Source organism: Cydia pomonella, chromosome 12 (genome assembly GCF_033807575.1).
Source record: "Cydia pomonella isolate Wapato2018A chromosome 12, ilCydPomo1, whole genome shotgun sequence".
Taxonomy (NCBI): Eukaryota; Metazoa; Arthropoda; class Insecta; order Lepidoptera; family Tortricidae; genus Cydia; species Cydia pomonella.
The window spans coordinates 21,902,999-21,926,851 of NC_084714.1; the positions used below are offsets into that span (position 1 = coordinate 21,902,999).

The following is a 23,853-nucleotide window of genomic DNA, read 5'->3' on the forward strand; positions in this document are numbered from 1 at the left end:
TCGATTTATGTTTTTGAAAGCCATTTTGTTCTAAATTTATTTAAGAAACTGGTTAGTCTTTTGTGCATGCACTTTTCAAAATTTTTTGCTAATATTGGAATCAGAGTAATGGGCCGGTAGTCCTTCTTATCATTTTTTTAAACAGGGGCTTTACTATAGACATTTTGAGTAGTTCTGGAAATGTGCCGCTTTCGAATGAAAAATTAACTAAATGTGTTATAATTGCACTAAGTTGAGATTTACATTGCTTAATGATGTATGTGCAAATACCGTCAAATCCTACTGCATGCGAATTATTTAATGAAGTAATGATATTCATTATTTCGTTTTCTGAATATGGACTTAAAAACATACTATTATAATTATAAGTAGAATTATTAGGATACTCTGTATTCCTTTGGTTATCTAGTTTCTTATCTTTAACGTTGGATAATCCAATAAAATATTTATTAAAACATGATTCTATTTCTTGAGATTTTATAATTTCTTTACCGTTTAAACAATTTTTTCTATATATTGTTGAATAATTTTGTTTTCTGTCTCTTTTTTTATTACATCCCAAGAGGCTTTACATTTATTTTTACTATTAGCGATGTACTTACTGTTACTGATTATTTGCGCCTTATTTATACATTTCTTCAGTAGTCTTGTGTAATTGTAGTATTGACTTTTCCTTTGTTCAGTTTTTCCCTCTTTATAATACTGGAATCTAAGTGACCTTTTCATCTTACAACTTATTTTAATTCCATTTGTTATCCACTTTGGTTTCTTAACAAGTCCACAGGTGACTTTAAGGCGTTGAAACGGAAAACAAAGATTATAAAAAAGTAAAACTATCTCGTGAAATTTATGTTTTATGTGTTAATTGATAATTTATAATTTCGGGAATTTAGTGGTTGAAGACATAAACATATAGTAGTTTAATGTAAATTTATCTTCAATATACTATGAGGAGGCCCAGCCTCCCATCCGGACTTTGTACTTCAGGCATATCTAAAAATGTCGCCATTTGACAACTCATGTTCTCTCAGAGTTGAGGAAATTTGGGCTGTAACAGCGTTGAATTAGGTCTAGTTCACAAGTAAGTTACCTTAAGTATACTATGGGGTGTCCCAGCTCCGCTTCGGTCATATGTGTTCCCATCCGGAGTTTGCACTTCGGGCATATCGAGCAGAGTCGCCATCTGTCGGCTGACGTCGTCTGCTCGCGGCGTGCGTGCGCGCGCGCAGGCCGGGGCCGGGGCCGGCGCCGGCTTGGCGCGCTTCGGCGGCGTGGACGACGGTTGGAACTCACTAAATATACTGAGAGAAAAATGAGGTTAAAACACAAATCTTAAAGCAGATGGCGCTTTAGTGAAAAAAAAAATTGAAATAATTTCATTTTTGGTACAAGCTTTTATCGCTCACTGTACTTTTCTTTCCACAGGCAACTAATAATCATCGAAACAATTCTAAAAATCTCAAATACAGTGGAAACATGCTGAGTGAACTCTGATATAGACGTACCAGCATCAGCTGCCTGTCTAAAACTAAATAATAATAAGTTCCTATGGCCACCTCCTGTCTCCATCATCAGACCAGCTCGATGGTACCCTAATATTGCATTGTCACCCGACTTACATATGTATGCTAATGTTCAACTCGATCAAAAATCGAGAATCGGGTCTTTAGCTTCCAAGATTTAATCCACACTAACAAAATAATATGCATACTAACAAGCCAAGTTAAATAAAAGCTTGTAATAATCTTCGATTAATCAGAAATATACGTTTATACTCTTACAAAAATCCGGTTTAAGACAATGGTTTTAAGATAAACCAAATTTCAAAGGTTTTACATCAAATACATATCATAATACTTTGAAATATAACCGGTATCCAAAACCTTGCACTCTCGTGTAATAACATATTATCTCTCTTGAGTTTATTTTGTATAGTATGTAATTTACTTCTTAAATAAAAAAACCTTTATTATTCCAAATATTAACTTCCTAACATGCAGTATTTTGTTGTTGTTTATTTAGTTGCATTACATTATATATTTCTTTCGAACTAGCATGAATTTGAGAATAGCTTTATAGTGTTCTAAATTTAATGTTTTTAATAAAATATTATTTTTAGTTACATTTGTGTAAATTATATTATTTTTCCATTGTTTATAAATAGTCCATTTACCTCTTAGTTCTTGATAACTTCGGAGTACAGATGAAGGGTGTGTCCTCGATATTCAGCGCTCGTTTGATGCCCCGCCTCATCTTTGGTCTATTTACCCAGGTCTCACTAGCGTTCTCTATCGTGTCCTGAAATATCATGTGGCATTTAAAATAAAATACTCTAAGAGTATAAGTTTATATTCTTCCATTCAACAATTTAACACTTTCAATCCCTAGTTGGGTTCATTTTGTATTGGAAATAGGGCGTTTGGCACTGAGTGTTGAATAAATGTAACAAATTTCTATATTACGCGCGGTTCGAAAACCAATTTTCATTGGAGATATTTTAAGTGTCTTTACATTTTGGTATAATATTTATGCTTGTTTGGAAGTAGTCAGATATTTCTATACAACCAAAATATCGTCAAAACATCGAAACACTTCATTAAAAAATGTGTCGATAGAAATTAAGGAGACAACGCTCTGATATGAATCCATAAGAATACTTAAATAGGAACCTATCAGAATAAGGGCTAGTTGCACCAAACCACCTGCTAACGTAAGCACAGTTCGCTAAATTTTAACGCTTACGTGGGGGTCTTAACGATTGCTAAATAAAATGCGTTGCACCAACTATAAAATAACAGAATGTCGGCGCTAATCGTGTGGCCATACTATGAACGCGTTCCTACCAAAAAATTTATGGTAGAATTATTTTTTCATATAGCAACCCAGTCATAAATGTCAAAGTTGTCAAATTTTTCAACAACGAGAAAACTTGTAGACGCGAACTAGTTTCTTTTCAGGTTTTAAATCTAAATATTACACAATTTATGCCATGCCAATCTTGAATATATTTATGATTATATTAATGGCACATTAAATTAAAGTGAAACTGCTGACTACGATTGTGCAGTGTCCAAGTGCTTTCCAAGCTGCAATACCGAATTAAACAAGGAGCTGCATTGCCCGGTAAGTTATCTTATTCGTTTAATACGTATCCCTAACTACTTTCAGAGCCCTAAGCACAAGGAATTACCTACGCTACCTACAAATACCGACAGTTGGGGCAACATTTCCAATTACATATATTGTTGACACAATAATACATAACTGTTAGTTCTGTTAGTAGCAGATATTCAAGTTACTTTTGTACTTTAATTTAAACCTGCTTGATCTAAGCATTTTCTTTTTGCCAATGGTTGAAACGGATCACAATATATTTTTATGCACAATAATTTCATGTTACTTTCTTTTCAGGTTTGATATACACCATTTGATATGGAATACAAGATGAAAGTTACACACAAGTGAATCGATTCAAGAAATCAAAGAATCATACACTAGATTAACTGGAAAAACTTGTTGCGAAAAATAAAGTATTATAAATGATATCTGAATTTAATTTTTGATAATAAAATACATTTTTAGTTACCTTATCTTACTTTATTTTCTATCTTACACTAAATCCTTTTTAGGTAGTGACTAATGGAGGTAAAAGGTTATCCGGAGAGAAATCAACAACTCATTGACATATATTATTTCACAATTATATTTAAGTGCCTACTTATTATATTTTCTGTCATACTGGTGACTTCACTTGTTTATTCCAACTATTATTTATTTTTTTCTTTATTGGGGTGATCATGATATAAATCATTTATGAAACATGCATGGGCTGTTGAAAAACTGGTATGGGGAAAACAAATAAAATCAATCTGAGGGCCTTTTATTATGACTGATTTTAGAGCTATTTAGGTATATTAGGTTTTAAATGATGATGAATAGGGATTGGTGGGTTAATATGTAGGTAGGGTATTGTCAGTAGTCAGTCATGTGTATAATAAATGTGTAGTCAGGTTTAAAAATAATGGGTTTACACATTCTCTAAAGTATGTTGTAATGCTCTTTTGCAAATTAAGACCTATGGATTATATTTTTACTAATTAACTGTTATGTTATTTCCAATACATGGCTAGGGTTACATACAATTGTTACATTGTAATTTATTTATATGCGACTTCACTGTATGACTGGTTGAATACAAGTAAAATTCAGGTGACAGAAGGGAGGCCATATTATATTTTATCTAACCCAGGTATTGGCTGTTATATTTATAAATGTTATCCAGTATGAAAGGAAACAATTAAGATGGTCAGCTCTTTATCATTTGTCACCATGCCTGTCATGTTCTAACAAGTATGTATGTGCAAAAGTGACAGGCATAGTGACAAGTGGATAAAAATGGAACCATGCTGCCACTGCAGGTTATACCTATTAAACTACTCAGTTGTTCTCATGTATATTCGATATTTCCAGAAGAATTACTTTATTAGGCTCGGAGGCCACTATTGTCTAGACACAGTAAGAGATCCTTTGGCGTAGTATCAAGGTAAGTATGTCAGGGCATGCCGAGGCATCCCTCACACAAACAAATGCTAAGAACATCTGGCATTTCTAAGACACTGTGGTAAACCTGAAAATTCCAGAGGGATACCTTGACATTCACAAGCAGAGCTCAATGTGTAGGGATGCCTCGGCAATATGCTGAAGGACGCCCTGCCATGCCATGTCGCTAACGGGTGCGGGACCCTATAATAGGTATAATGTAATAATTGAAGATAAGAGAAACCCAGGTAGCCCACACTTAAAATAAATGTAGATTTTTGGAGCTGTTAATTGTTAAATCTAATTGTAACTTTGTATTCTAATAAATATTAATTTAAATATAAATATCACCATAAATAAAACTGTTTTAGTTAATTACTTGCAAAGTTGTTGTTTCTAGGGTTAATGAATAAGATATGTTGTAAAAGCAAATAAAACACAAACAAGTATGTATGAATTGAAGTATTATAATCAGTTTTACATTAGGTACACATTTTGCCCACTTATATATAACCTATTATGCCGACTGGTCTGGAATTGTCCAATACATTTTCTTCGCACTAAAATACTTGATTTCATATGTAGCATCTTGTTTTATGTGATTTTATAGTTATAAATATAGTTCACTTCTCTTCTGGGTTACGATTTTCAGAGGCCGACTTTGTATATGTTTATAGTTGTCATCTCGCTGTTTTCGAATATCATAGTTAGTCCACTAATATTTCCAAGGGATATAACATTCTTATCTTGATTCCAATAAACAGAGAGCGTTTTAAATTGATTTTAATGACCAGTCTGTCGATAAATAGTTTTCATTACATGCCGTCGAGTTTCACTTTATGGGACGTATTTGTTAACCTGTGATAGCATCAATCTGGTCTTATCCTCAACTTAAACTCATTCTGCACTCGATTTCAATTTAAAACACACCTTTTCTTTGAATATCCGGAACAAATTAATGTATTTTATGAAACACAAGTAGTCTCGCAACTAAAATGACATTTAAAACCATTATGTCAACTATCACACGTTTTTGCGTTTAGATATTTCCACCTTTTTATTATTATAAATATATTTTTAATAATTTACATTACTTTTTACTCAAATTATTTAATAATCAAACATAAATTCGTGAAATACGGACGATTTCCAAAAAGCGCCGCCATATTTATCGAACGACTTTGCTGTTAACCAGTGCTCTGCCACCGGTTAAGGGCAGCGTAACTTTTTAACGGACACATAGCGTGGTGCAACCCAAATATGCAGTTAGCATTCGCTAGCGCCATATTTACACATGATCAGTACATCAAATGGGCATGGTGCAACTGGCCCTAAATGACGAATACGTAGCTTTATTTGACGTTCATAAGCGCATTGTAATGCGTACTTGAAAAATAAACTATCTTAGTCTGATTTATTGTGATTAACGCCAGAAACAAAAAGCATGTAAAGCTTTCACCGGACAAACAGATTTTTTTTTTTTACTTAATTCTTTGACGCAATATATTATTTAAGTATTGCTAGAAATTACCTGAATAAATGACGATTTGTAGGTAAAAGTGTTTTTGGGAGATTTCGTCTGAACAAACACTGACATCGGCTTTGCTGCTAGAACTGAAAATAAAGTATATTATCGATCGATTGGTGTGGTAACACCCTGTATTAGAATACATTTATTGAAATGGAGACATTTTGGTCAACAGTAAAAGCGTCATTGTGCATGTAGGCAAAAATAAATAAACTTGGTTCTGTAGGCTTATAATCAATTCACTACGATGATTACTGAGCAAGTAACGCTCACAGTGTGGTTCACAGTCGTCGCTGAACGCCATATGCGCCACTCTGGTCGCTATGGTCGGCAGCGACGAACACACCACCTCCACTAGGGTGTCGCGCGCCTGTTGACGGTCCATCACGTCCGCGATGGATGATGAGGAGGTCATGTTTGTAGAGACTTACTATGAGGCTCGCAGTGGTCACTGAGCGCCATATGCGCCACTCTGGTCGCTATGGTCGGCAGCGACGAACACACCACCTCCACTAGGGTGTCGCGCGCCTGCTGACGGTCCATCACGTCCGCGATGGATGATGAGGAGGTCATGTTTGTAGAGACTTACTATGAGGCTCGCAGTGGTCACTGAGCGCCATATGCGCCACTCTGGTCGCTATGGTCGGCAGCGACGAACACACCACCTCCACTAGGGTGTCGCGCGCCTGTTGACGGTCCATCACGTCCGCGATGGATGATGAGGAGGTCATGTTTGTAGAGACTTACTATGAGGCTCGCAGTGGTCACTGAGCGCCATATGCGCCACTCTGGTCGCTATGGTCGGCAGCGACGAACACACCACCTCCACTAGGGTGTCGCGCGCCTGTTGACGGTCCATCACGTCCGCGATGGATGATGAGGAGGTCATGTTTGTAGAGACTTACTATGAGGCTCGCAGTGGTCACTGAGCGCCATATGCGCCACTCTGGTCGCTATGGTCGGCAGCGACGAACACACCACCTCCACTAGGGTGTCGCGCGCCTGCTGACGGTCCATCACGTCCGCGATGGATGATGAGGAGGTCATGTTTGTAGAGACTTACTATGAGGCTCGCAGTGGTCACTGAGCGCCATATGCGCCACTCTGGTCGCTATGGTCGGCAGCGACGAACACACCACCTCCACTAGGGTGTCGCGCGCCTGCTGACGGTCCATCACGTCCGCGATGGATGATGAGGAGGTCATGTTTGTAGAGACTTACTATGAGGCTCGCAGTGGTCACTGAGCGCCATATGCGCCACTCTGGTCGCTATGGTCGGCAGCGACGAACACACCACCTCCACTAGGGTGTCGCGCGCCTGCTGACGGTCCATCACGTCCACGATGGATGATGATGATGACGAGATGTTTGTGCGTTTGGTGTGGCGGAGTTTGCAGTTGTATTGTTGTGCTTCCAAGTACCTGTGCATAAATAAACGGCATTATTATAGTGTTTTCAAGATCTAGAATATATGTACTGCAAAGATCTTAATCTAAATTATAAAAGTAAGCATAATGATATCGAAATATTACGTTATCTAATATTACATCATGGTTGGATGGTTTGGTTTTGGAGAAGCGCTGGTGGCCTAGCGGTAAGAGTGTGCGATTTGCAATCCGGAGGTCGCTGGTTCAAACCCCGGCTCGTACCAATGAGTTTTTCGGAACTTATGTACGAAATATCATTTGATATTTACCAGTCGCTTTTCAGTGAAGGAAAACATCGTGAGGAAACCGGACTAATCCCAACCAGGCCTAGTTTACCCTCTGGGTTAGAAGGTCAGATGGCAGTCGCTTTCGTAAAAACTAGTGACTACGCCAAATCTTGGGATTAGTTGTCAAGCGGACCCCAGGCTCCCATGAGCCGTGGCAATATGCCGGGACAACGCGAGGAAGAAGGAAAGACATCAATTGCCGATAAGTTCCCCTAACCTAATGCTTTGAAATAAAAAAAACCTATTTACCTGGCCTGCTGCAAGTAATACATGATGAGTATATCCGAGGTGTGTGGTTCGTTGCATTTCTCAAGATATTTTATAAAGGCCTCCTCTTCAAAGGGCAGCAGCGTCACCTGCAGGAGCCTCGCTAACTGGCCCGTGTTGCGGCACCCTGGAATTGAAGCACCACTACAGGTCTACCAACCACCACTACCACCACGGGTGGTTTGTGACAAGTTATTGCGGTCAGGTATGAACTGGTTGAAGGTTTAGTTGAAGCTGATTGGTCATGAAAAAAGCGGACAACTGCGAGTCGGATTCGCCCATGAATGGTTCCGTACCATTTATGACGTATTAAAAAAAACTACTTACTAGATCTCGTTCAAACCAATTTTCGGTGGAAGTTTGCATGGCAATGTATATCATATAGTTTATTTCGATTTTTCATTCTGTTATTTTAGAAGTTACGGGGGGGGGGGGGGGGGGGGACACACATTTTACCACTTTGGAAGTGTCTCTCGCGCAAACTATTCAGTTTAGAAAAAAATTATATTAGAAACCTCAATATCATTTTTAAAGACCTATCCATAGATACCCCACACGTATGGGTTTGATGAAAAAAGATTTTTTGAGTTTCAGTTCTAAATATGGGGGACCCCCAAAATTTATTGTTTTTTTTTTTTTGTGTATAAATCTTAATGCGGTTCATATAATACATCTACTTACCAAGTTTGAACAGTATAGCTCTTATAGTTTCGGAAAAAAGTGGCTGTGACTTAATCGGACAGACAGACGGACATGACGAATCTATAAGGGTTCCGTTTTTTGCCATTTGGCTACGGAACCCTAAAAACTAGTAGGAATTATTATTATAGGGACATACCTATTCAAATTTACTAAGTCCCACGGTAAGCCAAGAAGGCTTGTGGGTATTCAGACAACAATATATATAATGTATAAATACTTAGATACATAGAAAACATCCATGACTCAGGAACAAATATGTGCTCATCACACAAATAAATGTCCTTACCGGGATTTGAACCGGGGACCATCGGCTTCATAGGCAGGGACACTATCCACTAGGCAAGACCGGTCGTGTAAATTAAATAAGAGTAGCTTTTGTTAAAAACTACACCTAGAAGCATCCATACCGATTCTTGTTATTTGTTGTTGACGACCGGTTTGGCCTAGTGGGTAGTGACCCTGCCTACGAAGCTGATGGTCCCGGGTTCAAATCCTGGTAAGAGCATTTATTCGTGTGATGAGCATGGATATTTGTTCCTGAGTCATGGGTATTTTCTATGTATTTAAGTATTTATAAATATTTATATATTATATATATCGTTGTCTATGTACCCTCAACACAAGCCTTATTGAGCTTACTGTGGGACTTAGTCAATTTGTGTAATAATGTCCTATAATATTTATTTATTTATTTGTTATTAGGTAATGTCCTAAAATATTTTAGAGTCAAAATGTTAAAATTAGAAGAATTTGCAGTCCAAGCGTTATAAAGTTGTAATAGTTAATGGATATTTGAATGTAAAAAGAAGTAATTTAAGCAGATAATATGGAAAAAGATAGAAACTAATGGAATATCTATAAGTATATCTATAAGCAAAAACACGGAACAGAAGTAATTAAATGTGAAACTATTAAGTTTTTATTGTTTATATTTCGCATTTTCAACTATTTAAGAGTTTTCTGGAAGATATCGTTCCTTACCGATAAGATCTCTTGTTATTTACCTCTACTTATATAATTTTAAAATGAATACGCCTCTCCACCACCCACCACGTGCTCTGCCCGTGACCACGAACGTAACTTCACGTTCGAAACGTCAGGCCATATAATAAACGTAAGTTTACGCGATTAAGTCCCGTATTAGTTTTAAAATTATGAATGAAAATCATGTCGGTTTAAAACTTTAATTTTATCTTTTTTAATACGTCGTTTACACTACATCGATATAGGTATCTCGAAAGTCGATAAACGACTGCCACGAGAATTCTCGCTTCCGCTTACATCACTTACCTTTGAAAAAGAAGTTCAGCACATGCAGCTTCTCCTCCACAGGGGCAGCGCTCCGCACGCACGCCCGGACCACGTCCAGCGCCTCGAACACCAGCTTCCTGGCCAAGTACAGGTCGCAGCAGCTGCGCCAGTCGTCCGGCTGGTCGTGGTGGCCGGCCCGGCGGCTCTGCGCGGGCGCCGGCCTGCGCGCGTGCAGGTACTGCAGCGCGGCCTGCGCCATGCGCTGCGCCAGCAGCGCGCCCAGCACGGCGCGGTGCTGCCACGCGGACAGCGTGTTGCCCGTCAGGCACTGCAGCTGGTCCAGGGCGAACTGGAACAGCGGCTCATCTTAAGGCGCAGGTCGACTCAGACTCAATATATTCTTTATTCAAATACGCCTAGCAACAAGCGCTTTTAAATCGTCAAATTTTACAAATATCATCTTAATCTAAATATCAGGGCAATTTATTGATGCAGTTAGTATTGTTCTCAAAAAAAAAACGTTGAATTATTATAGATATGGTACACTGAATAATAAGAATTTCACAAAAGGATCGTCAAACACCAAAATTGTATAAAAATATTTACTAGTAAAGAAACTTTCTAGAATAAAATCTAAATGTCAAAAAATACGGTATATATACATTGAATTAACTAAAAAAATAATACATCAAGCCCTAGCTAACAGAAAAATAAGCATATTTACCAAAATAATAACTGGAGCGCAAACACAAACGAAGAAAAATGCGCACAAAGTTTGTATGGAAAGAGCTGGCCCTACCCCTCGCCTTAAACACTCCATTTTAGGATAATATTTCAACCCGAAAAAGGTAAATATTTACCGAAATTGTAACCTGTATTTAATAATTAATTTTTAGAGTATATTATTATTAATAAAATATACATATCACATAACCTTAAATTCGTAATAAAATGATAACTAGACCTAAATCAAAACATCTGAACTCTGCACAGATCGATTTTAACGACTTATCGTAACTTATACATACAGGTTTACAAAGTATACATTGACGCAGACATGAAATAGTACATTACTGCAGAGGCCGTGAAGTAAGGAATTGCAGGACGAGATTGCGGTAGACGGCCGAGTCGTAAACGAGGCCGGATAAAGCGAGTCTTGCAATCCCTGTTCTAGCCAAAGATTGTATAGAGCTTTGCCCAAACAATGTAAGAAATGTAAATTGCCGCCATTTTTTAATTTTTTAACTTGAAATTTGAAATAGCTATTCAGTAACATAGATATTATTTTTTTTATGTCACAAATATGTTTACAGAGAGTGTGCTCGTTGGCTGTATGTAATATTTCCTATGTCAGTCTAATCTTAGTGAGTAAATTTAAAAAGTTAGAGCAGCGGACAATAATGTACGTTTCATACTAACTCCCTACATTACTTCTTGACCTAGGTCAAGAAGTAATGTAACGAGCCATAAATGAACAACTTAATGTCTTCATTTCGTGACATAAACGCATACATTTCAGAGAATTTGAGGAAAGTTTAAAGCCATTGCAAAACTTACGTCAAAGTCTCTATGGTCGAGATGCCAGAAGGCCTGCGTGGCCTTGATGGCCGTGTTGCTCAGCCCGAACATCGTCGGGAACTGCATCAGCCGGCGCACCACCGCCTCGTGCCTACAACATTATACTACGTTTATAACACGAGTTTATAAACCATTGATAAACCTTATATCGTCACAATAAGGTTCAAATTTACACTGTTTAGATAGTCAAGGTTACTAAATGCCGCAAGAAAATGATATACGTTCACAGTGAAATTCTGCGTGTTTATAGCAGTAAAAAGTTATGACATGAGGATTATATCTGTAATTTGCATAAGATAATCAGTAGAAAAAATTTTGTTCTGAGTTTTTCAGTACCTACTTTAAAGTTTAAAATGAAAATATGTTTACCATGAAATGTTTTATTATTACTACTTCTTGAAATGTTAATGTTATATTCCATTAAATTACTTTTAGGAATATTGCAAAAGGGTAATCATATTTCCTTAAGAATAACTTCACTCAATATTACATTTGAAAGTGAAAATGTTCCATTGCTCATACGATCGAAGAAAACCTATAAATAAAGCTTCACATTTTATGCATTAGTTTTACGATCAAAACATCCGTTGTGCCAAATCACACGATCTGTTTTGCGAAAGAATTCAGGTCAAGTTTTAGCAAACAATGCCAATACATATTTAATATCCTTTCAAGTGGCATACTTCTTGAGTTGTAGGAATGAGGTAATTTTTGCTTTAAAAATCAAGGAAACGTATTGTTTGCGATATTAGTTTTGCCATAGAGACTATACTATATTGTAGTAATTATTTATTTTAAGATTATTAGGTTTAGGTTTAGGTTTAAAGATCATTTATTCCCATTAAGAATTTTACAATTCACTTATTATGAGAACATAAATTAATTACTTAGTAATAAGCGTTAAAAAAACAAGAAGAAGGTAGTTTACATTATTATGTAATGTTTTCCCAGGTATTGGCTGTTGTATTTATAAATGTTGTTATGTATTTTTTATGTCACTATAAATGTTGCATTTACTTGTAAAAGAACCCTTGAGGCCTACTTGCAGAATAAATTTTTGAATTTTGCCTTTATTTTGCATATTGTTTTGAAAAAAAAGTCCCGCCCACTTTTATCTTCTCGGGTTTAACCCTTCACTTCTGAAGAGTAAAACCCGATTTAAAAAATAAACGATAGTTGGTATTTATGTCGATACATTTGTCGGGCCGTTTATTTATGGTATATACATTGAATTATGGACTTACCTGACTTCATAGACCATAGAGTAGTCAACCAGCAGATACAGCACTAGCGAGTGCTTGTGTTCTTCAGCGATGTCGGGCAGTAAATACAGGCGCAGGAGAGAGTATAGCGAGGGCGGCGGGTACAGGCCGTTGGTCTCGCTGCCGCCTTTCAGCCACATTCTAAAAGAAGTTGGGGTTTGAAAAGGAAGGTCTATTTTTATAAGCTTTTATTTAGATTCACCTGTCCTGTTGTCTGCCGGTCTGTAATCAAATCTTGCAAGAACCTTTTGAACGCCACGCCTACCGTATGCGGCGCGTAATCGTGAACCTTGTCGGTACGCATGAAGGTTGATATTGGGCTGTAGCCGCGCGCGTCATATGACGTCTTTGGCGGTGAAAAGGTTAAATTTGATACACTTCCCGGTTTCCGATTGAGCTGAAATTTTGCATGCATGTATAAATCGGTTGATAATGCAATATTATGACATAGAGCTGATCTGATGATGGAGACAGGAGGTGGCCATAGGAACTCTATGATAAAACAACGCAACCTAATTGTGTTTGGGGTTTTGAGAACTGTCTCGATGAGAATTAGTTAACAAAAGCTTATTTCACGGGAAAACAACCTTTTGAACGCCTAAAGTTGTCCTTACTGGCCGTGCCCACAGTTACGGCGCTGTCAAAGTAACCCCACACTTTCAAGTAAGGTTTACATTAGCTCCCTTGCGCCCGGGACCTTGGCGTTTGAGTGATGTTTGTGTTTATGACATAAAAAGTTTAAATTGCAATCTAATTTTTTACAAGTTTTGTTTAATACGATCGCAGGGAACCGATGGATGAGTGCCACGCACGACTAGTTGATATGAATTACCTATTTAGGACTAGGTAGGAAGTTACGATGCCAGTAAATATTGCTGAATTTAAGTGTTATACCCTCATAAACGAACCAAGCGTCGAAGGTGGTAATGTTAGTTTTCAGTACAAAACTGGTACAAAAACAAAATGATCGGGCAGGAAATTGCCTAATGGAACTGTAATGGGCCGAGAGTTAGCAGAGGTCTTCGTTTCAGCCTGGGCAAAAATGCTTTCGTATGTCTGGATCCTGGTCTCCTCGCAAGTCGCATTTCTCAACCGATTCTAGTGAAATTTTGTAAGCAGGTTCGGTAGAATTTTTCTGTCGTTTAGTTTTTTTGGAAAATGTTCGAAATGGTGGAAATTGGCATAAAGGACTACCGGCAGGACTAAGGCAATTGGCACTTAAGACCGTTGTGAGTTACTGACCACTGTGATAACAACTTTTTTAATGTTTTAATTTTATGAAGCTCGCGAGGTCGACAGCTCACTAGTTTTAGGATCTTGTATTTATTCAGATATAAAACAGTTTACCGTTGCATTACGATATTACATAACACCTCTGGAGTTGTAGGCGTCCATAGGCTACGGTGACTGCTTACCATCAGGCGGGCCGTATGCTTGTTTGCTACCGACGTGGTATTAAAAAAAAACTTAAAAAACTTACTGGTGTATCCTTTCGCCGCCGAACTCGTGCTCGATCAGCTGGTCGATGTAGAGCAGCGAGCTCGAGCTGCTCGAGTCCTCGGGCAGCCCGCTCTGCAGCCGTTGCAGCTTCATTCGCCTGCAACCAGTATACAACTCAATTGGATCCTCGTAGCCTTCAAACATCCCTATACAACCAATACTATAAATGCGAAAGTAATTTTGTCTGTCTTTCTGTATGGCTGTCTGTTACCTCTTCATGCTTAAACCGCTGCAGCGATTTGATGAAATTTGGCATGGCGCCATTCATTCATTACGTAAGACGATTTAAGGGGGGAGGGGGGTCAACATGCCTTATTTTTTCTTACAAGGGGGCGGGAGGGGGTTTTCATAGTTCTTACGTAAGATCACAACACAAAGATGGGAAACATTTCAAATTTCTATAAAATTATGACGTTTTTAAATTAATATTTCCACACTTAATGCTATCAAACACGGTAGAGCTAGCTTAGACGGGTTCCAGTACCTTTGTAGGAAAAAACGTTCCAAAAATGATTTTTTTGAGAATAAACACTAAGACAAGCGAAATTTGTATTAATCAAAAACTGGCAAAAATAATCTTACGTGATAAATGAATGGCGCCTATGGATGGAGACAGTTTAAGGCCTGGGAAAGGATATACATACTATTACTACTACTTCATGGGTCAGTGACCCAAAAAGGATCTTGGCCTCTGACACAAGAGGGGCCTTTTACATCTCCAGATTTAATGTGTTTTTAACCATAGAGACTATACATCTCTATTGTATTGTAGTAATTATTTATTTTAAGATTATTATAATGTAATGTTTACCCAGGTATTGGCTGTTGTATTTATAAATGTTGTTATGTATTTTTCATGTCACTATATGATGTTACTATAAATGTTGTATTGACTTGTAAAAGAGCCCTTGAGGCCTACTTGCAGAATAAATTTTTGAATTTTGAGAGCGCCACTCTGCGTTATTCTGCGCCACCTCACGCCTTCGCTTTTTGCCTTCGCTTAGTTTTTCGGAAAAGGACATGGGATAGTTTTTATCAATCCTGAGCCTAAGGACGCTAACATAATTTCACGGCGATGGAATTGCGGGCAGAAGCTAGCAATATAATAAACAAATATTGTATTTGTACATCAGTTTCACTAATGAGGCATACAGCCTACACCGTCCTTCATCAAATTAGGTAATCTGCACCCTCACCCCCGGAAACCTCAAAATCGATTACCATGACGATTTATACATTACACTACAGTTTTTTTTATGCTACGTCGGTGGCAATCAAGCATACGGCCCGCCTGATGGTAAGCAGTCTCCGTAGCCTATGTACGCCTGCAACTCCAGAAGAGTCACATGCGCGTTGCCGACACTAAACCCTCGTTGAGCTCTGGCAACCTTACTCACCGGCAGGAACACAACACTATGAGTAGGGTCTAGTGTTATTTGGCTGCGGTTTTCTGTAAGGTTTCCCTTCCTTCCCCAGTTGGGCTCTGCTCTAGATCTGGAATGACATCCGCTGGCTGTGCGCTACCACACAAAGCGAGATGACATTCACAATGCCCATACCTCTCTTTTGGACGTAGTTTAAGGACGTACCCGGGTCCAGTGTCAATCTTGGATTCTTGTATATAAAAATGATCATAATTTGTGTTACTTTTTTGTATGAATCTCGTTTAACTCCGCACCCCTGAAAACCCTAAAAACGACTACTACGTCAATTTTCACAAAAAGTGCATAACGGCCATCTTGGATTCTTACATTTTAAAATGGTAATAATAAGTGTTACCTTTTTGTGTATATTTCATTCAGCTGCCGCGCCGGATACGGAAGCTCTTGGTGTCTCTCTGGCAACAGTCCTACTCGGAGAAACCACTGCACGACTTGGAAGTATAATGCCACCGTGCCGACTCCTTTGTATTTCTCTTCGATCTCGCTGAGAGCTGAAACAAATATTGTGATTAGAAATAAGTTTTTGGCAAAAATTTCATTTTTGGTACAAGCTTTTATCGCTGACTGTACTTTTCTTCCCACAAGTAACTAATACTCATCGAGACAATTCTAAAAACCCCAAAAACAACTAGGTCACGTTGTTTTATCACAGAGTTCCTATGGCCACCTCCTGTCTCCATCATCAGATCATCTCGACGGTACCATAATATTGCAGGGATCGGAAACCGGTATTTTTTGTATGGGAACGAAAACGGTATTTTTTCGTTCTTTGTTAATTACTTCATTTCTAATTAGGCAATCTAATAATACGAAGTCGTTATCTGAAAACACAACTGAGTCCTACATTTAGAGTATAAAATAAACCGAAATATATGGTTATTTCGATGTTTTTGCAAAAAACCGGTTCCGATCCCTGTAATATTGCATATGTATGCAAATTTTCAGCTTCATCGGAAACTGGGAAGTGGGTCAAATTTAACTTGCAAGATAAGATTACAAACAGACAACGGTCAGGTGAAAGTAAATAAAAGCTTGTAAAAATAACAACAGTATACTAAGGCAGGTAAGCTGGTGCAAATTATTACGCCGCAGTTTTGACAGTTGAAAGCATACTCCTTTTTCTGAGAAGAGGACCCAGGCGTTTTTTTTTAACGTGGTAGTTAAAAAAAAATAGTTGGTAGTTTCGGTTTTCTTCAGAGTGGTTACTCGGAAAGATTTATATAACTTATACTAATAGTATGAATGCCAATTCATGGCAGGAAACCGCGCTGGATCGGGACAGGTGGCGTTCTCTCGTTTCGGAGGCCAAGTTTCTTTTTGGATCGCTGAGCCAAAGCAGTTAGTTAGTTATACTAATGGAAGAAAGCAATATAAATAAATTTGTAGGTATAGTTACCGTCAGGGACTATGAGGTTGCAGCATTTAGTAAGGATGGCGTCCAGTAAGCCGGTCAGCTGCGTCAACTGTTGCACGCAGTGCTCCAAACATCGCACCACGTTCCTGTGACAAATGTAACGTTTTAGGGCCCCTCTACACGATGGCCCAGCGTAGGCCAGTCTAAGGGACGGAGCTATGCGGTGAAATGAGATAGCAATATCACTTGCTCCCTCTAACGCATAAATGCGTCCCTGGGACTGGCCTACGCTGGGCCATCGTGTAGAGGGGCCCTTAGGTGTTTTTACGATCTGTTGCACATTGTGACCGGCCAACCATAGGGTGCAACTACGGAGGTATATATCCCTTTTTTGCACGTAGTGGCTCGCAGGGTTTTATTTAACAATAGGGTTTTATTTGACTATACAAATAGACTTATTATAAACCACCTACAAAACTTTGTAATTGAAATGAAAGATTTATGTTTATACAGAAAGTATTAAGTCCAAATGGTGTAAAGAAAAAAGCTAGATGATTAATTCGTTTCCAGGCGTAGTACGATTTATCGACCACATACGCGCCGATAGAATGTCAACTTTAGAATTCTGATTTAAGGTTCTAATTAGATCGCACTTTCGGGAAATGTGATTTTTCTTCAAATAATCATCAAACCTGGATTAATTAGATCAGGTTATTTTATTTCATGATATAAATTTCAATATAAATTTACCAAAGCCAATATTATAAGAATTCACATCACGATCGTCAAAAACTAGAAACTAACATGTAAGAATTCCATAAAAACCATTAAATAATATAATATTTTATCTCCTAAAAAGGATCTAAGGAAGGAGGAGGAGGAAAGCATAGGAAGGATTGGAATATATTTGAATTTTTTGGGAAAACTTTATAGTTGGCGACCTGGAAAAGGGTTAACAAAAGTACAAAATACAATACGCAGCTAAAAAAAACTTGATAACAAGTTCAGGTTCAAATATACTTTATTCATGTAGGCCTAGCACTTATTATTATAACCTATAGATTTAAATTTAGATACTTATTTATTCTCATAATATAAAATTACACTATAAATTATGCTAGACTAATCTACATGAATTTATACTATGTTAAATAAATGTATAAAAGTATAATCACCTGTCAGGCAAAGACGAGGACGAGAACAGCGGAGCGGTGAGTTCCTTCGCGTTCTCCTTTAGTTGCAAGGCGCGGCGCCAGCACCAGTCCACCTACACAAGCAACACGTTTGCATAAGAGTAAGGGCCGAGTGCACACTCGCTCGGCGGCGGGGGCTCGCGAGTGCTGTGAGCGGCGTGCACTGAGGCCGCTGCTGTACGTTGGCATTTGTTCCACATGCACGCCGCACGCCGCACGCCCAACTGCAGCGTCCACTCGGGCCTTACACTACCGCCCCGGACACGACATCGCGCGTCGGCGGCAGCGGCGAGCATAGGTTGGAGCGAGACACAGCGATCCGACCTTTCGTTCCCACTTATGGCCGCCGCTCGCCGCCGCCGATCGAAGTCGTGGCCGGGCCGTAAGGCTATCTTCACATCGGATGCCGCCGGTGCACCCGCTGCGGTGTGGGAGCGAGACGTTAGTGCCGAATACGTGCATACCGCTGGCTCGTTTAAATGCTCGCATGAGTGAGATAACCCTGTTCAATAACCTCAAATGAATTGGATTTAGGTTAGAAGGTTAGCCGAATTGAGCTCATAGCTTTGCAGCGTTAAACCGTTGGCAGTTCCTAATAGTAAAGTGTATTGGTTCTGTAAATTATTTTCGAACGTCACTAAGCCAGGACATTTACGGGGGAGTACTACTGTCGGAGAAGATAAAAAAAACTCTTAACTGCAATTCTAAGCCTTATTACGAAGATACAAGTTCTACCTCAATAGGTCAATTTAAAAAGTAGCTAGCACGTACCAGGAAAGGGAGTGTGCAGCCGACCCCCTGATGGCTGCCCGTGGCCCAGTCATGGGCGCAACGTTTCAAAAACCGTGCCAGACGAGCTTCCAGCGCCACTGATAACAGGAATCTCCGTTGCTCCTCCTGTGACATAAATTCATTTCATGCACTCAACACCTATGTGCACACGGAGAGTTTAGCAGTCGTATTTAATATCCTTTTATATATATATATATATATATATATATATAAAGATTAGGATCCAGAATACATTGCGATGCAGTGCAGCCCTTCACAAGGTGTTAGTGTCCAAGCTTCTAAGCAGACGCACCAAGATCCGAATCTATAAGACCGTGATTCGCCCAATCCTAACCTAACGGATGCGAAGCATGGACACTAACACTCAAGGAAGAAAACATGCTGCTAGTCGCCGAGAGCCGAAATACTGGGCCCCAAACGAAGACCGGATGGAATTGGGACAGTCCTTAAGAACCGTGAGATTGAAGACCTAGGGGCTGAACCTAACATCATGGGAGAAAGTAAAGCCCACAGACTCCGTTGGTTGGGCCACCTCGAGAGAATGGACGAAGATCGGAACGTAAAAAGAGCGTACCTGGGTCGCCTAGCAGGAGGACGTCCTATCGGACGCCCCAGGTATCGCTGGAGCGACATGGTGGAGGCGGATCTGCGCGAGCTTCGAGTCGACAATTGGCGAGAGGTCGCACAGGACCGAGAAAAGTGGCGCTGTCGGAGGCCAAGTCTCATTTTGGGTCGCTGAGCCAACGGAGTAAGTAAGTAAGTAAGTATTTAATATCCTCACCGCACTAGGGTCGGTGGGCAGGCCGTCCGCGTAGAGCGGCGCGAGGCCGGCCGCCGCGCAGGCGCGGTACAGGCGCGGCGGGCTGAGCAGCGCCGTGGGGCCGGCGGCGTCCAGCGACGCGATGAGCTGCCGCTGGATGCCGGCCGTGCTCAGCACGCAGGCGTCGGACGTGTTTAGGCAGATGCAATCTGAGAGTAACGTTATTATGACAAGTTTGTATATATCTTGTAGTGTTTACGTCATAGTGACGTCAGCCGAAACATCGAGCGGTCGTACCGCGTGATGTTTGTGTTGGCGAACCGTTGGAAATACATCGTATGATACATGTTGGAGCCGTGCACGCACACGTCACGTAAAGACGATACGTATTGAGAAATTCTTATTCATTGGTTTCATGTTGTTATGTATTGACTTGCTCGTATGTCCAATAAGCTATTATTTTTTGTCATTAGTATTGTTATTATTTTCATTTTATTTTGACGATCATAATAGAAAAACTTATATTTTTGACATCAATGGAAACTTATTATGTAATTGTCTTTCATGAAAGAAATCATCAAATCTCTTAACTTAAATTAATTAATTAATTATCGCGCAGGAACTCGCCGCTGCCCCGCGCCCTCTCACTGCTCAATGCGCTCCTGGCATCGACGCCTGAATGCGATCTATTTGCTTGGCGATGGGCGGCAGTGTATAGTGAATGCTTGAGATTCTGTGAGGCGATGGATGCTAGGTGCTCAACTGTCCCAATTTAATTTGTTAATGTGCCATTATTGTTTTATAATTGTTAATACTTATAATTATTAGTTAGTTTAAGTTTCGTGACGCATTGGTTCAACTGTAATGTCATGTAAACATTTTTATCAATAAAATAAAAATAAAATAAAATTAATTAGGCACTGGACCTCCCAACATCTTAGTTTAGGTACTAACATAGTAATTTAAGTATATTTGTAACTAACAAAATATGGATTGTGTCGTCCGACATAAATGATTTTTATTTTTTATTTTTATTTTATTTATTTTATTTTAAACCATGTTCAATTGGAATCCAATTGCATTTCTCGTTTCGTTCTGTTTCAGTCCAGGGTTCGAGTTCCGACTCAAGCCATACATTGCTGAACGAAACACTTACTGTAATGTATAAAGTTGAGGTAAAGTGTTCCTCAAGGCGTGTGGCGTCACAGAGCCGGGCTGTAGGACGTCCAGGGTTCGATCCCGGCCGCGTCAGTTGTCACATTGTCGGAACACTTACTGTAATGTATGGAGTTGGGGTAGAAGTGTTCCTCGAGGCGTGTGGCGTGTGAGTATGGAGTCACGGAGCCGGGCTGCAGCCGGACGTCCAGGGTTCGAGTCCCGGCCGCGTCAGTTGTCACATTGTCGGAACACTTACTGTAATGTATGGAGTTGGGGTAGAAGTGTTCCTCGAGGCGTGTGGCGTGTGAGTATGGAGTCACGGAGCCGGGCTGCAGCCGGACGTCCAGGGTTCGAGTCCCGGCCGCGTCAGTTGTCACATTGTCGGAACACTTACTGTAATGTATGGAGTTGGGGTAGAAGTGTTCCTCGAGGCGTGTGGCGTGTGAGTATGGAGTCACGGAGCCGGGCTGCAGCCGGACGTCCAGGGTTCGAGTCCCGGCCGCGTCAGTTGTCACATTGTCGGAACACTTACTGTAATGTATGGAGTTGGGGTAGAAGTGTTCCTCGAGGCGTGTGGCGTGTGAGTATGGAGTCACGGAGCCGGGCTGCAGCCGGACGTCCAGGGTTCGAGTCCCGGCCGCGTCAGTTGTCACATTGTCGGAACACTTACTGTAATGTATGGAGTTGGGGTAGAAGTGTTCCTCGAGGCGTGTGGCGTGTGAGTATGGAGTCACGGAGCCGGGCTGCAGCCGGACGTCCAGGGTTCTAGTCCCGGCCGCGTCAGTTGTCACATTGTCGGAACACTTACTGTAATGTATGGAGTTGGGGTAGAAGTGTTCCTCGAGGCGTGTGGCGTGTGAGTATGGAGTCACGGAGCCGGGCTGCAGCCGGACGTCCAGGGTTCGAGTCCCGGCCGCGTCAGTTGTCACATTGTCGGAACACTTACTGTAATGTATGGAGTTGGGGTAGAAGTGTTCCTCGAGGCGTGTGGCGTGTGAGTATGGAGTCACGGAGCCGGGCTGCAGCCGGACGTCCAGGGTTCGAGTCCCGGCCGCGTCAGTTGTCACATTGTCGGAACACTTACTGTAATGTATGGAGTTGGGGTAGAAGTGTTCCTCGAGGCGTGTGGCGTGTGAGTATGGAGTCACGGAGCCGGGCTGCAGCCGGACGTCCAGGGTTCGAGTCCCGGCCGCGTCAGTTGTCACATTGTCGGAACACTTACTGTAATGTATGGAGTTGGGGTAGAAGTGTTCCTCGAGGCGTGTGGCGTGTGAGTATGGAGTCACGGAGCCGGGCTGCAGCCGGACGTCCAGGGTTCGAGTCCCGGCCGCGTCAGTTGTCACATTGTCGGAACACTTACTGTAATGTATGGAGTTGGGGTAGAAGTGTTCCTCGAGGCGTGTGGCGTGTGAGTATGGAGTCACGGAGCCGGGCTGCAGCCGGACGTCCAGGGTTCGAGTCCCGGCCGCGTCAGTTGTCACATTGTCGGAACACTTACTGTAATGTATGGAGTTGGGGTAGAAGTGTTCCTCGAGGCGTGTGGCGTGTGAGTATGGAGTCACGGAGCCGGGCTGCAGCCGGACGTCCAGGGTTCGAGTCCCGGCCGCGTCAGTTGTCACATTGTCGGAACACTTACTGTAATGTATGGAGTTGGGGTAGAAGTGTTCCTCGAGGCGTGTGGCGTGTGAGTATGGAGTCACGGAGCCGGGCTGCAGCCGGACGTCCAGGGTTCGAGTCCCGGCCGCGTCAGTTGTCACATTGTCGGAACACTTACTGTAATGTATGGAGTTGGGGTAGAAGTGTTCCTCGAGGCGTGTGGCGTGTGAGTATGGAGTCACGGAGCCGGGCTGCAGCCGGACGTCCAGGGTTCGAGTCCCGGCCGCGTCAGTTGTCACATTGTCGGAACACTTACTGTAATGTATGGAGTTGGGGTAGAAGTGTTCCTCGAGGCGTGTGGCGTGTGAGTATGGAGTCACGGAGCCGGGCTGCAGCCGGACGTCCAGGGTTCGAGTCCCGGCCGCGTCAGTTGTCACATTGTCGGAACACTTACTGTAATGTATGGAGTTGGGGTAGAAGTGTTCCTCGAGGCGTGTGGCGTGTGAGTATGGAGTCACGGAGCCGGGCTGCAGCCGGACGTCCAGGGTTCGAGTCCCGGCCGCGTCAGTTGTCACATTGTCGGAACACTTACTGTAATGTATGGAGTTGGGGTAGAAGTGTTCCTCGAGGCGTGTGGCGTGTGAGTATGGAGTCACGGAGCCGGGCTGCAGCCGGACGTCCAGGGTTCGAGTCCCGGCCGCGTCAGTTGTCACATTGTCGGAACACTTACTGTAATGTATGGAGTTGGGGTAGAAGTGTTCCTCGAGGCGTGTGGCGTGTGAGTATGGAGTCACGGAGCCGGGCTGCAGCCGGACGTCCAGGGTTCGAGTCCCGGCCGCGTCAGTTGTCACATTGTCGGAACACTTACTGTAATGTATGGAGTTGGGGTAGAAGTGTTCCTCGAGGCGTGTGGCGTGTGAGTATGGAGTCACGGAGCCGGGCTGCAGCCGGACGTCCAGGGTTCGAGTCCCGGCCGCGTCAGTTGTCACATTGTCGGAACACTTACTGTAATGTATGGAGTTGGGGTAGAAGTGTTCCTCGAGGCGTGTGGCGTGTGAGTATGGAGTCACGGAGCCGGGCTGCAGCCGGACGTCCAGGGTTCGAGTCCCGGCCGCGTCAGTTGTCACATTGTCGGAACACTTACTGTAATGTATGGAGTTGGGGTAGAAGTGTTCCTCGAGGCGTGTGGCGTGTGAGTATGGAGTCACGGAGCCGGG

At 41.4% G+C, this 23,853-nt stretch overlaps 1 protein-coding gene and 1 long non-coding RNA gene across 2 annotated transcripts in view; one reads left to right on the forward strand and one right to left on the reverse strand.

Annotated features, from left to right (window-relative positions):
* LOC133523893 (uncharacterized) overlaps positions 1-23,853 on the reverse strand; it is a 59,651-nt gene that overhangs the window by 23,878 nt on the left and 11,920 nt on the right. Inside the window, exons 9-24 of the mRNA XM_061859647.1 lie at positions 19,904-20,091; positions 19,102-19,227; positions 18,313-18,404; positions 17,180-17,283; positions 16,121-16,274; positions 14,322-14,438; positions 12,824-12,982; positions 11,559-11,670; positions 10,041-10,350; positions 8,031-8,175; positions 7,272-7,488; positions 6,815-6,911; positions 6,499-6,651; positions 6,071-6,153; positions 2,174-2,298; positions 1,091-1,301 (exon numbers count right to left, since the gene is read on the reverse strand). Of these exons, the coding sequence (XP_061715631.1) occupies positions 1,091-1,301; positions 2,174-2,298; positions 6,071-6,153; positions 6,499-6,651; positions 6,815-6,911; positions 7,272-7,488; positions 8,031-8,175; positions 10,041-10,350; positions 11,559-11,670; positions 12,824-12,982; positions 14,322-14,438; positions 16,121-16,274; positions 17,180-17,283; positions 18,313-18,404; positions 19,102-19,227; positions 19,904-20,091 (2,393 nt within the window). The remainder of the gene's footprint in view (positions 1-1,090; positions 1,302-2,173; positions 2,299-6,070; positions 6,154-6,498; positions 6,652-6,814; positions 6,912-7,271; positions 7,489-8,030; positions 8,176-10,040; positions 10,351-11,558; positions 11,671-12,823; positions 12,983-14,321; positions 14,439-16,120; positions 16,275-17,179; positions 17,284-18,312; positions 18,405-19,101; positions 19,228-19,903; positions 20,092-23,853) is intronic.
* Positions 2,691-3,590, forward strand: LOC133523856 (uncharacterized). The gene is made up of 2 exons (XR_009800291.1): positions 2,691-3,123; positions 3,412-3,590. It is a non-coding gene; the product is annotated as an uncharacterized LOC133523856 (long non-coding RNA).